The following is a 17,183-nucleotide window of genomic DNA, read 5'->3' as shown; positions in this document are numbered from 1 at the left end:
CTTTGCTACTTTCTCTGTTCTTTCACATCAGTCACCGAGCACTACTGATTCTGAGAATCATGCATTGTAGGTATCAGGAGCCTTAAAATCAAAGAGGCTACCGTCCCCCTTTATTCAGTTAGGAAATAAGCCCCAAAGTTCTGGCATCCCAGTCTCACCGTCACTGAGTGACAGAGCCAGAGGTGCACGGCCACCCTGTTGACCAGGACCTGGGCCTGGGCTTCTCTTTCCGGCTTGTTTCCCTCTAAGAGTCTTGGCATAGGGTCTAGGGCCCTGGACAGTTCACAGAAACTGTGGGAGAGAGGCCATCACACTCTGGGGTCCTCCAGCAGGGGTGGGCTCTGGGGACAGTGCAGTTTTCATAGGACTTCATCCCTCTCTCTGGACTCCCAGGGTCCACGCCGAGCCAGAACTGGAATAAGAGTTGTAGTTGATAAGGAAAGAGACAGAACAGGAAAGAATCAGGATGTATTGAGCAGACTTGTGTGAGCCACAGGAAAGCCAGGCTGGGAAGAAGGAGAGCAATATTACATTTGGGAGAAATGAATATATTTTTTAATGAGTTACTAATCATGGGCTGTCCATGGCCCCTAACTTCAGGAAGGCCAAATGTTGATGCAAACTGTGGACGGAAACCAAGGTGGAAAAGGTGGCCCTCAAGAAAATCAAGGAACTGTTATTAGAGGGAAGGTGGAAAGATAAATGCTGGAAAAGCAAAAACAATAGATTTTGACAGACCCTTTGTCCTAACCTGGAGGTAAAAAGTATAAGACTGGAAGGTGCTCATAGACTCTATGACATAGAGTGTTACCATGTGTAAGGTAGTGTCACTACTTGACCTATATGAACTGATTGACGCTATTCTCAAACCTATTCTGCAGGGACTACTATTATTCCCATTGATAGATGGCAGAACTTGAATCAAAGAGAGACTAACTTGCCCAAGGTCTTTCAGCTAGCAAGTGCCTGAAGCCAAGAAGCCTGACCCCAGAACCTCTGTTCTTAATTATTTCCCAGTTTCCTTCTTTCCTTACATATTTTTCTCCAAAATAAAGATTTCAGGAAGGCCCTTATAATGAACCTAATAAAAGCCTAATATGCAAATTGTCCCCTCAACCTGGAGTTTGACCGGAGTTGGACTGGAGGGGTGGGGCCGGCTGGCCAACCTCCCGAAGCCCCTCCCCTCAGCCAGCCCTACCCTTGATCACCCCCTCCCCCACCCCCATCAAGGGTGGGGCCAGCCAGCCAACCTCCTGTGTCCCCTTTCCTGGCCAGCCAGGCCCCAGTTGGCCCCAATTGGGGCAGTCCGGCCAGACCCCACCCATGCACGAATTCGTGCACTGAGCCTCTAGTAGTGAATATAATTACCTGGCACATAGAAGTAGCCATTATGACTTTTGTGATTATTTATTAACAGTATGTAAAGCCTCTGGTGCATAGTAGCCATTCAATGACTATGAAATAAGACCAAAAACAGCATTTGAAGGCCAACCAAGACATTTGCACGGATTCTAGGGCTGAGAGAAAATCCGTATGATCTTCAGGGGGTTAGCAATGGGTGTGAAAGAAGAGGTACAGACAGTATATGAACAGATATGTCTAGAGACCCCTGAGGTAGGGACAAAATGGTGAACTGCTGAATCCTTTAATGACTCCCCTTCTCCTTCCCTTCTCAAGTGCTGCTTAAGTAGAGCTGAGGCCAGGCGGGATGCAGCTAAGGTGGCCCTCATCAACTCCCTGTTCAATGAGCTGCCCTCTCGAAGGATCACCAAGGAATTCATTATGGAGAGCGTGCAGGAAGCAGTTGCCTCCACCAGCGTGAGTACCCCAGGGAAGGGAGGAGCTGGCTGCTCTAAGGATACTGAGGCCTTTGAATCATGGGAGATGCTAAAGTGAGCACATTTTTTAAGAATTGGGCAGATTTAATTTTTATCTATTAAGTCATTAATTTTCAGCAAAAAGAACCCTTGGATTGGAAATCACAAAATTGGAACTGGCTCCCTATTCTTCATCTCAGTAATATTCTTTAACCTTCCTGAACCACAATTAATCAAGCCTTAAATCAAGGCAGATCATTTGATCCGCCTTGATTTCTTTATTTGAATGTTTGCTGTTTGAGGAGCATTGATTTGTTTGAGAGCCTGAGACCACACGCAATTAAATACTGCTTTACTCTAGAGATAAACTAGCTCATTTCCCCCTAAACTTAACTAATCTTAGAAATGATGTGACGTTCTTAAAAGTGCCAACCCCTCCCCCCCAACCCCCATAGGGTGCTGCAATCTGTGTTTTTATGGAAACGCTGACTGCTTAGATATGGGGAAAGCTGTATGCCCAATATTTTTTAACTATTAGAATTGTCATACTTAATCAATTACTTCTTTCAGAGGGCTTTGAAAATGTTTGTAATGGACATAACTAAATACAAAGTGCTTATGAGCAAAGCACTTTGTCTTAGAAATTTAGATAGGATGTTTCTCAGCGACGCAGGCGTAGGCGAGTTACCCCATGAATTATGTGGAGCTCCTGATCCTTGATACCTCCAAACCATAAGCCACGGAGGAAGCTTTGGGTCCCCGCTGTGGTAGTTGTCTCCCTGTATGTCCTCCAAGGGCAGGAAGTTGGCTTTGCCAAAGGGGCTAGTCAACTCCTGGCTTGTCTTTAGCATGAATAAATCTGACCTGAGATTTTCATTCTCTAATTCCTTCAATCTGACTGTAAAGGTTCAGTCATTCCGGAGAAGCTTTTGACAATGAAGGAGACATTATCACACCAGCAGTTACCTTTTTTCTCCTTCTCTTTCACCTCATAAATGCTCTTATCACACAGAAGAGAGAGAAGGAGGGGCAGAGAGTGGCTGACCTGGCTTGGAGACCTCAGGAGCTCTGTTCCATATCTGCTCTGAGGATGAAAGGAAGCCTTTGTTTCACTGCCCTGCACATTTCAAGTGCCTTTGAGGAAGAGAAGTTAGAAAAATGATGCCTGATTTCTATGTGTGGCATTTACTCAGGAGTAGGGAGGGGCCCTCAGTGTAAATGTAATTTATCATTTTTTCATGGAAATTTCTAAGGAAAGAAAATATATAAGATTTGCAGGCTTCTGGATGGATTTCCTCTGGGATATTTAAAAAGCCAACATAAATATTTCAGCAGCAGTGTTAATGTTATTGCATTCAAAAGCTATAAATTTGCTGCTATCTGATGTTGGCAGTCATATGTTCAGCCTCACAAAGTCATTGCCCACCTTCTCAGGAATCTAAGACCAGGGGATATTGAAGGGCAGGCCCCAGACCTTATGTTAGCTTTTTTATTGCCACTCCCCCTAACCAAACTAATGGAGAATTTCATTTCTACACATCACCCACCCACCTTGATTGCTGGAGATTAAGTGATCCGGAAGTAAAAAAATATAAACCAAGATCCATGTCTCCAGGCTGAACACCAGCATATTATGAAAAGCTCCATTAAGAATCATGGCAGTAAAATATGAATGGTCCATACAACTGAAGAATTCTTTCCCTGTCAGTTACATAATCTTGCCTGGTTATCATTGGAACCAGAACAAGGTCATCATTGCAAGATTCCAATAACACCTGCAGGCAGCCTAAGTGGGCAACCACTAGAACATTAACGCCACTATCCACAAAACCCTGTGCGAGGGCACAGGAATTTCTGCTTTGGGATAATTATTCTTTTAGTGAGGATATAATCAGCCAACAATCTAATGGAATGCCAGATTCAAATTGATTACACAATTCTCTTTCCTCTGAATCGTGGAGAGATTAAGGATTTTATGCCAAATCAACTGGAGACTTGATTGTGGAATACACACCTGCAGTGTTAGGCCAATAGAAGGTACTGTAGAGCCACGGTATTCATTTGTGATCACCCAAAGAAGAGGAGGGAACATCCATAACACTTCCCTTTTCTGCTTCCTTCCCAAGGGCACCTTGGACGACGCTGACGACCCCAGCACCAGCATCGGCGCCTATCACTACATGCTGGAGTCCAATATGGGGAAGACCATGCTGGAATTTCAGGTGCCTGACTTCCTGCCACTTGTTTATTTTGCTACACAATCGAAAAGCCTGGGAGAATGCCACTCTTATCATAAACATCCTCTGTCTCCCAGATCTACTTCTGGATCTGAGCCCAGGCTTTGGAGGGGCTGGTCCCTTTCAGGCTGGCTGGCCTTCTCACCTCTGAACCTGCTTCCTCATTTGCATATAAATCGGGGAGCATAATAGTAGTGGCATTTCCTCACAGTGCCATTATGAGGATCCAATGGGACTATATAGAAAGAGTCCAGAACAGTTCCTCGCATATTGTAAATGCTCAATGAAGATTAACAACCTTTATTATATAACTTTCTGAAGAAGGACTGCTTTATGTTGGAGGCTACTGGGTAGATTTTCTTGACAATTTTATATAAACTACAGGTTTCAGATGAGGACAGGGTCACTTCCCTGCATGAACATTTCAGGGTCCTTGCTGTAGAATAAAAAGGTGGGACTATAAAGGGTACGTCCCTTACCCCCAGTAACAATCTAAAGTCAAACAAAAAAAATAATAAAGGGAGGGTCATAACACAGGAGAGAGAACACAAACTTTTAAAGACTTGTCTGTGAAGCTGGCTCTACCACTTTCTACCTGTGAACTGAACTATTGTGAGGTTCAGCTTTCCATGTATAAAATAAGAATCATGATGCCCATTGTATAGGATTTTTGTGGGACTTACATAATATGACATTTATAAAGTGTCTAGCATAGTGATTTTCTCAAAGAACCTCATTTTTAAAAGTTTCTCCCCTATCGACCCCGACAAAAAAATATTACATTTCTTTTGTTATAGAATGAATGTTGCCTGTCTCAGTATTTAGTAGCTTGTATATGATTTAGTATCTATTTTCAGAAAATCAAGAATGATTTTTTTCACTTTAAATGAACATTTACTGACCCGATATTAAATGGGACATGTTTAAGGAATGTGCCCCCTCTGTCTGTGGACAGTTCCCTGCACTGTACCGTTGGGTACATCCTATGGCTCACTAGTCTTTTACAATTATTCACACTCCTATAATGGAATAGCAGGCTTGTGCAGAAGCTCGGAATCTTCTTAGACGGTTGTGGTTAGCAGAGCAAAGATCACAGCCAATGGAGAATCTGCTTCATTTTAAACAAGCGCTGAGATGATGACCTCATCGCTTTCCGTGGAGGTGCCGGGCCCCTCTGGCACTCTAGTCATGGGCTCTTCCAAATTATCACCAGTGACACTCACTGTGGCCTCCTCAGTGGCTTCTTCCACAGAGCTGGAGGTGTTTGATTCCACACCGTAGACAATCCCCAAACTTGTGTATTCTTTAAGCAATCCTCCGTTGTCCACTCTGCACCATCAGGACATTGGCGACTCTGGGTCAGTGGTTGGTGTTGTTCAGCCTGTAATTCTGAGACACTGGAAATGCCTGTGTCTGAGTCAACATCTAGGTATGGGAGTATCGAGGGAAGAAGCAAACAGAGAGGACGAGGGCTTCTTGATCACGGTGTGGGCTGGGAGCGGCAGGGAGTGAGGAGGCTGGGGAAGGTGAGGAGGCAGGTGGCACGCCCTCAGTGCCAAGAATGATTTTTGAATGCCATTGAGTTAGTCTGCAAAAGATAGGAGGCAAGATTTTCTTTTTTATTTCTTAAAATTTCATCCTGAAAGGCTATACTAACCACCTTTCAGTAATACTTTAATTGCCATGGTATAGGCTGTGTTTTCTTGTGTGGTCTATGTTGCAAGAGATTTAAATATGTGAAATAATTTTAATAATGCTGGAAATGCTTCATAAATTCACAGAGGAGATGTTGGGGGAGAGATGAGGTACAGAGGAAGGAAGAAGAAGAAGAAGATGTGAGGACAGGAAAAATCCAAAATCCCTCTCCCCAGTAGGGATGCTGGCAACCCAGGAGGAGGGCCTGGAGCACAGACATCCCTTTCTTCCCCACCAGCCCTATTGCCTGCGGGGTCTGCACATTCCTTGGTGGCCGGGCTTAAATGCATCAGCTTGCTTCTGCACATGATGGGAGTTGACCACAGTCGACCCAGCAGTCAGTACCCCTGGTGGGTAATAGATGTGTGCTTACCCATAGATGACTACACCGTATAAAAACAAGGCTGGTGTCTCCTGACTGCCCGCAGGCTTTCCAGGGGCGCTGTCAAGGAGGCAGGGCGCAGAGGAAACCTTCTAGGCTTCTGCTTACCTTCACTTGGGAGGGAAGCCTGGCTGCCTGTTTTGAGGTAGCCTTGCCTTAGAGAAAACTGCCTGATGTTTGGGGGGAGGGATGGTGACAGCACTAGCCACTGGGTCTTGTCAAGGTCAGGTTCGTGGCAGACTTTGACTGACGCTGGTTAATATATTTATTCTGCAGCCTAATGCAATCCAAGGACGAGTTGTTTATTTACATCTTTGCTCAATTCTCCAGGTTGGTTTTTAAAACCTCATCTCATAAACAAATTTCCTTTTAAATCCATTCTCTTGGGTGGGGAGATGGTGCCCACCTGTTTTTCAAGTTCTCCATTTATAGTGTTTGTTTTTCTTATTTCTGATGAATCACAGAACCAAGCCAGTCTCCCAGACATAGTTCCAGAGAGAAACAGTGTGCATTTCCCCACCTCCCCGCATAGCAGCTGAAGGGCCAGTGTTTCTACCAGGAGGCAATACCAGGAAGCGCTGTGAGGACAGAGCCCAGTTGTAGTTGGTTAAAATGGAATGAACGACAAAATGAACCAAGAAAGCTGTAAATTTTCCCTGAAGAGAAAAACACACACATAAGGCTTGATTTTTTCCACTTTATTTTAATTTTACTTTGCTGATCAGGACTAGCTACATAATTTATGGGGCCCATGGAAAAATGAAAATGCAGGGCCTTTTGTTAAAAAACTACTAAGATACTTATAAATTATTAAAGGCAGTGGATCCCTACGCCAAGCTCGAGATCCTAGGTGACTGCACAGATCGCAAGCTGACTAAGCTGGCCTTGACCATGAGACAGACCCATGAGAAGTGTCCAGACCGGGTAAGAAGAGTTAGGCACTCATTTCAGGCACGAAATTTAAAGGCGTGTCAAAAACCTCCATAATCAAGATGAGTAGTAGTATAACACAATATTGTATAAAGTCAAAATATGCAAACATTCATGACAAAATGTTAAAATTTTAAATAATGACAGAATTTTAATAAAAGACCCTGAACTTGCATGACTCACTTTAAGCTTGCTTCACTCACCCATCCCTAGTCCCAACCCAACCTTCAGGCCAGCTGCTTGTTTATCTCTCAGGATGCCCAGACTCCCCAGGTTTCTAGATCAGGCCACAGAGCAAGTTAGCCCCGCAGGAAACTCCTGTGAGGAACAGGACATAGAGCTCACGGAACAGGCTCCCTTTAAAGAGACAGGACTTCGACAGGTAGGAAACAGGTCTGGAAGACCAGGCAGCAAGGAATCCTGGTGAAACAGGGAGCGGCCCTCTCCTAGCCAGTCTGCAGTCATGCCAGGATTTCCGATGGAACGAATCAGTGGGAGGCACACACAGATTTCCTGGGTTGAGCCCAGGGCTCATGCAGCTTCAGGGAGATCTGAAGAGAGAGAACTTGGTCTTATGAGGGGAACTAAAGAATTGGGACAGAAAGAATGTGGAACTATCCACATAATGATAGCAAGATTAATATGTCTACGAGGAGGGGAAGAATTAAATGGCAACATAATGGAAGAAGGCAGAGAGAAGGTCATTTTCCCTGAAGGATTTTAGAAACAAGAGCAACACTGAGGAAGAGGGGCTTGTGTTACTTGAAGAGGAAAAAAAAATGCTTGGTGATGGATCAGAAATTTAGATAAACCAGAGCGGGTGAGGAGGGTGACCCTCGTGCTGCAGGCAAAAAACAGTTCAGGTCTCTGGGGGTTTTTGACAGGTGTAGGTTGCCAAGGTACGTAAGAAAGGTCTCTGGTTCTGTTTGCAGCAGAATCTGTGGGTTCTAAAGTCTTAGGGGGATTGCCATATGGAATGACGGGAATTTATCGGGAAAGGGGCTTTGTGTAAGATAAGAGTGAGAGCCTTGTAGGCCTTGGAGGAAGATGTGTTATCAGGCAGCAGTTGTCAGGACATGGAATAAGATCCCTGTTAGCAATAGGCTATTTCTCAAACTGTGCTACAAGGGAGTAAGGGCAATGCCAGCAGGGCTATTGGAGCCACGGAATAAACTCAGTGTCTTCTGGGTCGTCAACTTTACATGAAGACGGGGGGTGGGGAGCGCAGGTGGAGGAGTGGAAGTGGTATTTATTTTCTTTTTAAAAAAATAAACATTTACTTGTCCGGGTAGCTTTGGTTAAAGCATCCTCCCAATACGCCACGGTTGTGGGTTCTATCCCCAGTCAGGACACATACAAGAATCAACCAATGAGTGCATAAGTAAGTGAACAACAAATAGATGTTGTGAGCGAGGTTAGGCAACACTTGGTTGTGGTTATAGAACAAACCACTCTCACTTTCCAAATTAGCAGAGTGGTGTGACGGAGAGAAAGTCTGGAGTGGGGCAGGGAGAAGTGGAGGTGAGCAGGCATGAGAGGGGCAGCTTCCCTGGCACTGGACCCAGGGCCCTGGGCAGGCGGTGGGCTCTGTGTTTGGGGCAGGAGTAATTCTGCTGGTTTGCACGTCTGATTTTAATGAATAAAAACAGATAGTTTTGCTTTTGCTAAAGTCTCTGTGGGTGCTTACTGTGCAGAAGAACAAAATCCCAAACTGGATCCCACACTGAAAAGGAGAAACACATTACAGTCTAATGGCAATTTTCAACATGATAATAGTGCTATTTGCTCTTCTGCTTACCTTATAGCTTTAAAATTTACCTAATAATCCTAAGATGTCTGAAATCCCAGAATGACTTTGGGTCTCCTGGTTTTCATAATGAAAACTTTTTTATTATGAGGTAAAGACAGTGAAAGTCAGCTTTTTGAATGGGCAGTTGGACATCTGTCTAAATGTAAGGTTTTCATAACTGGTTTTCATGACCAGGAAGTTCCTTAATTGTGTTGTTATTTTCTGATCATTATAAGGTTGTCGTTTGTGGTATTAATCCAAAATAAATGTGTCTCTGACCAAAAAGAAAAGGAAAGAAAAGAGAAAAAAAGATAACGTCAATGGAAGACTGCCGGTTCTAATCACATTAGAGAAATAAAATCATCAGCACGTTTATTCCCTTTAGCTTGCCCTTGATACCGTGCAGGGCAAGGATGCTGTGCTCAGCACTTGTCATTGGAAACTGTGGGTATAATTTTTTTAATCTTTATTGCTGAAAGTATTACATATGTCCCCTTAATCCCCCTCATCGATCCCATCCAGCCCACACCCACCTCCCATCTCAGGCCCTGACCATGGTGGGTGTATTTTAATGTCAGTTCTACTGTATTGTTCATATTTTAAGGAATTTTCTTGACTGAATTTATAAATTTGGGAGTATTTTTACAGTATTTATAGTTTGCCTATTATATGTTTTATATTTATTTTTTAGTCCTGATTTTTTTAATTTAAGTTTTTCTTTAATATGTAATGTTGTCACATGATTCAAAACTCAAAAGGTGCAAAAGAATGTCAGAGGAAGTTCTCCCTCCCACTCCTGTCCCCAGGCATCCCTGCTCTCTCCCAAGGGGCAACTAATATTACCCAATTCTTTTGTATCTTGTCAGAACTTTTCTAGGCATTTACAAGCAAATATTTATCAAGATTTCCTATTCCATTTTTATCAACTAGTAGCACACAGTATACAGGTTGTGCACTTTGCTTTTATTTTATTTTATTTTAACAATACATCACAGAAATTCTTTACATTAGAACCTAGAGAGCCTTCCCATCCTTTCTTTATGACTGCACCGTATTCAGTGGTGTGAATGTATTGTAAGAGAGGAAAAGCAATTTTCCCTGAACACTTCTGAGTTCTTAGCTCAGACTCCTGTAATAAAAGACAGATTAACAAGAGAAAAACATGTTTATTGACATGTATGCCCCGTGCATACATGAGAAAGACCCAGGGAAAAATGAGTACCTCCTGAGGTGGCATAGAATTCAGGATTAAATACCATCATAATAGGAAAAGAGAAAGGGGATGTAGGTGTCTTAGGGAAAGTAGGTAACTTTAAAGAAAGATAAATGGGCACTTAGAAGAATAAATATGACAAAGCCTGTGTGGGTGTGGTGTGGACTTCCAGTTTCCTCTTCTGTGATGAGTTTGCCTTCCCAGGTTAGTGAAACTCCCAGGGTGGGGGGCGAAATTTATGACAGCCAGGTGCCTTTTGGAGGATGTGTCTTAGACAGATAAGAGGAGCTCAGAGAGACTCTCTTTCTACATTTGCTGTTTTTCAAGTGCCTTCAGCTCAAAATAATCAATATACCAAAGTGGATATTTTGTGGTGTCATGTCCTAAATTCATATTTTGGGTGGCACATTCTGCTGCCCTTCAGTAATTTATTAAGCCATTCATTTAAAAATGAACATTTGAGATATTTCCAGTTCTCAGGCAATTTCAAAAGTTGCGATGCCTATAAATTATTCTCAGATTCACTGGTCTATTTAGATATGTTTTAATGTTGAAAGATATTTATAAATTATTAAGCCATTTTGTTGTGCAAATATGGATATAGCAGGGGAGGGAAGGAAGAAGGCTCCAGAAGCCTGGGACTCTGGTGTTTGAAAGTCTCAGAGTGTCCTGACAATCTTGTGTGTCCTATTTCCCTGACATAGTTGGGGGTCAGAGTTACGCCCTGCTCAACTCTCACTGAGGCACTTTTTTCACGTTTCTGCTTTGAGACTAATGACAGGTGTTTGGTTTTGTAGGAGCTGATGACCATTTTCCAACTACTACACTGGAATGGGAGCCTAAAAGCCCTTCGCGAAACAAAGTGTTCCCGACAGGTGAGGTTTTATCATCCAGAATAGCCTTGTGTTGAACAGACAGATCAGATGGCCATGATGTCTTTAGGAGGTTTCCTTTATTTGAACTTTTTCCTGTTAAATTTGGTGTGTTGTTTATTAAGAGCAGAAGACACATGAATAAATATACATAACTATCCTATATAATAAAAGGGTAATATGCAAATTGACCATCACTCCAACACACAACTGAGAGGGATGTCCGACTGCCCGTGTAGGCCCAATCCCGGTGATCGGGCCTACACAGGCAGTCAGACATCCCTCGAAGGGTCCCAGATTGGAGAGGGTGCAGGCTGGGCTGAGGGACACACACACACACACACACACACACACCCATGCAAAAATTTCGTGCACTGGGCCTCTAGTCCTATATAATAAAAGGGTAATGTGCAAATTGACCCTAATGGTGGATCAACCAGAATGACCACTCGACCAGTCACTATGAGGCACACTGACCACCTCGGTCCCTTTCCCCACCTGGCAGGCTTTGATTGTCCGATGGTGAACGGGGTACCAGGGATGGGTGGCAGGGGATGCAGGCAGCACCAGGCCAAGGCCCCCGCCATGCCAGTTGCCCCACTCAGAAAGGACAACCCACTGTGGGGGTGGGGCGGGTGAGCAGGCGGGAATGGCCAACCTCTTGGTCCTTCCCTCCAGCCGGCAGACTCTGATCGCCCGCTGGCAAATGGGGAACTGGGGGTGGGTGGTGGCAGGGGGCGGGGCGGCAGCTGGGGAAGATGGTTCTGATCCCAGGCCAGGCCTAGAGACTGTACCCTCACATGAATTTCATGCTCCAGGCCTCCAGTGTGTATATATCTATATATCTCTCTATATATCTACATATCTATATCTATATCTATATCTATATCTATCTATCTATCAATCCAGTTGAGTCAGGCACTGACCAAATATGCATACTAAAAACATTGACTAGGCATAGGACTGATTTAGATACTTGTACTGAATGCTGCCAAATGAAGGGGTCATTGAGACAGACTTGATTTCTAAGGCAACTGTGGAATACACTCCATGTCCCTGCCCTGCCTGTTAGAGTGTGCGCTCTCTTCCGCTCTGCAGTGTGAAAGGAAACCTCAGAGTGCACCGCGTGGGGACCTCCGCAGTGAGGGGAGGTCAAGTTGATGATAACAGGACTTTTCTCACAGCCACCAGAAGTCCCCAACCAGCAACAGAAATGCTTGTAAAAGTGGGCAAGCTGGCATCCAATCACCCCAACGTTTTGGTTTGGAAATTTCTTCTTATTTTTCGGAGACAGGGTCTCACTATTTCTTTGCTACCTATGAGAAGCACCCTGCCCTCCCCGCCCCCCCCCTTTTTAAAAGCAAAGGCAAACTCCTTCCTGTGTAACTTAATGGTTTCACCCACTATCCTCCAAGATTTATCCTTTCTTTACCCACCGTTAGACTTTGAAAGATGGGAGTTTATTTTTAAGAGTTTGCTAACAGGAACTTGCATGAGGAACAAAGCCTCACTAGTCAGCAAGAGGAGGTGGATGTAAGCATTACCATGCACTGCGGCCCCGGGAGCTTTTAGTTGTTCTTTGCCTAGAAAGCCTGGCTTTCAAAATGTCAAGGATGGAAAAGAAATGAGTAGCTGACAATGGCTTTGGTTATTTTTCCTTTTCCTTTGATTTTACAAAAGGCCTTTGAAATATCCGAGGTTCGTTATAAACACTTTTCCATGATTGTTTTTAATTTGTTAAGGTCATAAATAAATACCATATGTTCCTGAAAATACAAATAAGCAATGCATCCACTCCACAAGATCTTCCTAAAGTGTCTCCATCAAACCTACACATGATGCTACAATGCGTTGGCAAATTTTTCACACGAGAATTGACAGTTAGTGACTAATTTTTAGTTGTTTACAGAAGTAAGAGACCATGTACATGAAGGTACCATTATATCAATAATGAGAATGCCCACATCCCATAATACATTTTAAAAGTTATTACCATCGTTTCTGTGAGATATTTAGACTGTCATCTTCCTTATGCTAACAACACATTTTCTACCGAGGTCAGACCTCTATTTTGTGAATATTATTGAGTCTTCCTGGTGTTCGTGTTTTGACTCAACCTGGAGGAACTTTGCTTTGCTGTACCAGCTTAGTCCTTCATTTTCTGTAAGAAGTATGTCATGGGACTTGGCTTCAGTTTGTGAACATCAAAGAGGCCTAATGGTTGGATGTGGAGGAGGGACGGAGGCAGAGGAAAAGAGGCGTCGGGAGGCCATGGACACAGGTGCCTTTGGTGCTCTTTACTGACACTCAGGACCTTGTCTCTTGGCCCCCAGGAAGTTATCTCCTACTACTCCCAGTATTCGCTGGATGAAAAGATGCGCAGCCACATGGCCCTGGACTGGATCATGAAGGAGCGGGAGTCGCCAGGAATTCTGTCTCAAGAGCTGCGAATGGCTCTGAGGGAGCTGGAGGAAGCCAGGAAAGCAGGACAAGAACTACGGTTTTACAAAGAGAAGAAAGAAATCCTGAGTTTAGCTCTGACTCAGATCTACAGCGATCCTGACACTTCCTCGCCCAGTGATGACCAGCTGAGCCTCACGGCCCTCTGTGGCTATCACTAGCAAGGCCAGGGTCCAAGCACCAGAGGCTGGCGGAGGCCAGACTCTCACATCAGGAACTTGATTGAAGGAGGTTTACAGAGGCTTTCACCCCTATAGCTAATACCTGGAGGCTGTACTAATCCTCTCCGCCCATTCCATTCACAGAATCTGAGAGCAGTCAGGCCCTTTTAGGAGGCAGTGTTTTTCATCACACTCACAATAGTTCTACCTCAGAAGGAAAGGATGGAGACAGGTAGTTTGAAAAATATTTGCGAGGGCTTGCTCCAACCTAAGGGCTGGTTGACATGTGACTTGCTAGATTATATATGTTGTTTCAAAGAATGGGTCAGGGTAGCATCCCCTCAAAGAACATCAGTGAGGACTAGGGGGGAAAGCATGATAGCAATTTTCATTAAATAAAAAAAGCATGGATTGGAATTAAATAAAAATATGATTGTTTAAAAAAATATTCAAATGTCAGGATTTCTTTCTAAACTTTGTAAGCTAAAAGAGCGTACACTCTACAGGCTGTAATCCAAAACCACAAGGGGGATTTTATCTGGACATCCCATCAAAGATCTTAAAATGGTAATAGTATGAAACTACCCAAAGAAATTAATGTGATTTAAAATGCTCTTGTGATAACTTTTGTTAAATCCACACTCTTCCCTATGGGGATAAATATCACTTACAATAGAACCCTCAAGAAGAATTCCTCAAGAATTAATATTCAATTTTTACAAATTCTATAATCAGTCAAGTTCATTTATAATTTGCAAATAGATAACTTGAATGGATTTGTTTTTATTTTTGTCACCACAGTCATATATCTATAATGGAGAAAGTTATTGGGATTTTAAAGGTTGAAACATTTTGAAGAAATCATTAGCATTTCTCACGCATTAGAGAGAAGAAATCTTTAGCTGCCTTTGTTGTTGTTCAAGAACATAAGCCACCAGTAGCTTAATTTGTTGTCATTTTTCAGTTTAAGTGACTGGAATCTTTAAAGAAGGGTGAGACATTGCCACTTCTCTTTGAAAAGGGCTTGGGTCAAACAACTGATTAGAAAACCAAAAGCAAATACACGCTAAATTTTAGATGGTCACTCAAGTTTACAAATGGCAGTAGTGACAATTTTAAATATGTCGGTATTTCCATGTCTATGACATGAAAAGAATTATCTTGCATTGAGTCCAATAATTCAAATGAAAGAAAACTATTTTCTCAATCTCAAATATTTTTTTAAATATATTTTATTGATTTTTTTACAGAGAGGAAGGGAGAGAGATAAAGAGTTAGAAACATTGATGAGAGAGAAACATCGATCAGCTGCCTCCTTCACATTCCCTACTGGAGATGTGCCCGCAACCAAGGTACATGACCGGAATCGAACCCGGGACCCTTCAGTCTGCAGGCCGACGCTCTATCCACTGAGCCAAACGGGCTACGGCTATTTTCTCAATCTTAAATAAAATTTCTTTTTCTTCTTATTTAGGCAAGTGCAAACTAACTTTCCTGAAAGCTAAAACTATTACTATTACTTTAAACTTACAAAAATATGATACTTTAGCCTTATATATAAATATGTACAAAAGTATTTAGCACTCCTTAAATGCCCATGAAAACTACTGTATGCTGGTAATATATTTTGGAATTAGCCATAATAATAAAAAGTTAACTTCACATATTTCCCACACCAGGGGAAAATTTCCCAACATAACTGCCCTACATTAATGTTTTTGAAAAGATGAGAATATATAATATTATATAAATTTTATTTAAAAATTATTGTTTTAACAAAAATTGCATTCCTCCCCATAATGAGGCTAAATGTCACTCACCTAGAAGAAAACTTTATTTCCTTATATTCCCCAAAAGGAATTAGAGTTAGAATTTGTACGTTGAATATATTTTGAGGAAACTTTTTCTATCTAAAGTAATTTTTTTATCAAGTCATCACTCTATTATTTGAGAAAAGCCACAATTTTGATGTTGAGTGTAATTAAAGGGAGGTCCACCTTTACTGCATTTGCAGCCTTTGACAATGACCCCCTCAAGCTGACACTATCTAATTAGATGCAGGAACAGGAGTCAGCTGGGAAAATATCAAATTTACTTTCTGCCTGTAATCAGAAAACGGCACCCACTATTGGTTTTTCCGGGCTGATCTGCCCACTCTTCCTGGAATGGCATGGAAGCTACAGCAAAAGAAGCAAAACTTAGATTCCCCGCCACTGCTGGTCCCTCCAATGCTCATTTATAGCAAATCAACTTGAGCTAAGACATAATGATTGTCAGTACCTCACAGAAACATCTATAACCCTGGCCCAGAGAAGAGCAGGGCTGAAGAGCAACATGTAATATTATTTTTCCTTGTCTACATCCTGTTATCAATAGCACACTGCATTAAAGGGGATCAGAGTGAAGGGTGCTCAGTTTAAGTGCATGGAGCTCTGGGTCCTAACCTTTTGTGGTTATAAACCCTTTGAAAGTCTGATAAAAGTATGGACCTTTTCCTAAAAGAAACGCAACTAAGTGTATACATTTAAAATTAGACAAATAGTTTCAGAGAGTATGTGAACCTCCCCAAATTTCCATGGATTTTTCTTTCCAAGAAGCCCCAATTTGAACACGTGCTCACAGTCTCATAAACTTTTCAGCAAAAATCTAACCTAGCTCAGACATAGCCCCAAGGAGCCTGTTTCTAAGATAAATGCCATCATCCTTAAATATAATATTGCACTGTATTTAGACAAAAGATACGTTTAATTTTCACCAAATCCAAATACACCCGATTGTTACAAAAAACACACAACAAACATAGCTTAAACTAGTTGCTAGTGTGAGTGTACCAGAATATAACAGATTTAATAAAGTCGTTGTTCCTCTAGTGATCAGAATTCAGATGGCCATTTGTTCAAAAGCTATAGTCCTCTGATAGCATTTCCTGTTGAATTCATTCACCTGTTTCTAGCAATAGGTATTCTTGAAATATTGTATCTACATCAACTATGAATCTGATCAGCCAGGTCTCAGGAAAAAGAGAAAGAAAGCATAAAGGTTTAACACTTTCCTGTTTCTTTAGGAAAGCTTTTAAAGCCTACAAGTGTTGTGACTTTATCTCTGAAATACTTTAGAGATTTATGACTTATACCACACTATGCCTTTCTTTCTTGCTAAAGGACAAAGGAAGTCATACTAAGAATATTTTCATTATCCTTGACTATGTTCTTAGGTAACCACAATTTAAAATATTACCTTTTACATATTGTTGGTATTTTTTGTTTTGCCTTGCAGAAATGCAAATATCAAGAACTCTTCCATGGTGTCCATCATGTTAAAGAGGCAATATAAGATTGTTTTTAGCCAGGGCTCTAGGAAAGCAAAAGTCATTTTCCCCACCACAGCAGTTCTCATCTTTAGCTGCACGTTAGAAATACCTAAGGAGCTTTTAAAAAATCCTAAATGTCCAGACCGTACCCAGTCCAATGAAACCAGACTCTCTGGGAGGGGGGCCCAGGCATCAGTATTTTTTAAAGTTCCCCAGGGAGTTCTAATGTACAGTAACATTGAGAACCATTGCTCTACCCAGGAAATGCTGGCTCAGGCCGGTGGCCTCGCTAGTGGGAGCTATTACTTACTTGGCCT

At 42.4% G+C, this 17,183-nt stretch overlaps 1 protein-coding gene across 1 annotated transcript in view; it reads left to right on the top strand.

Moving 5' to 3' along the window:
* Positions 1-14,659, top strand: part of LIX1 (limb and CNS expressed 1) — a 45,803-nt gene extending 31,144 nt beyond the window's left edge. Inside the window, exons 3-6 of the mRNA XM_006755122.2 lie at positions 1,678-1,818; positions 3,944-4,039; positions 10,861-10,938; positions 13,269-14,659. Coding sequence (XP_006755185.1) covers positions 1,678-1,818; positions 3,944-4,039; positions 10,861-10,938; positions 13,269-13,556 — 603 coding nt within the window. The 3' untranslated portion in view covers positions 13,557-14,659. The remainder of the gene's footprint in view (positions 1-1,677; positions 1,819-3,943; positions 4,040-10,860; positions 10,939-13,268) is intronic.
* The last annotated feature ends 2,524 nt before the right edge of the window (positions 14,660-17,183 follow it).

This window comes from Myotis davidii, unplaced genomic scaffold (assembly GCF_000327345.1).
Source record: "Myotis davidii unplaced genomic scaffold, ASM32734v1 scaffold473, whole genome shotgun sequence".
In the NCBI taxonomy this organism is placed as follows: Eukaryota; Metazoa; Chordata; class Mammalia; order Chiroptera; family Vespertilionidae; genus Myotis; species Myotis davidii.
This window is presented reverse-complemented; position numbering and strand designations above follow the sequence as displayed.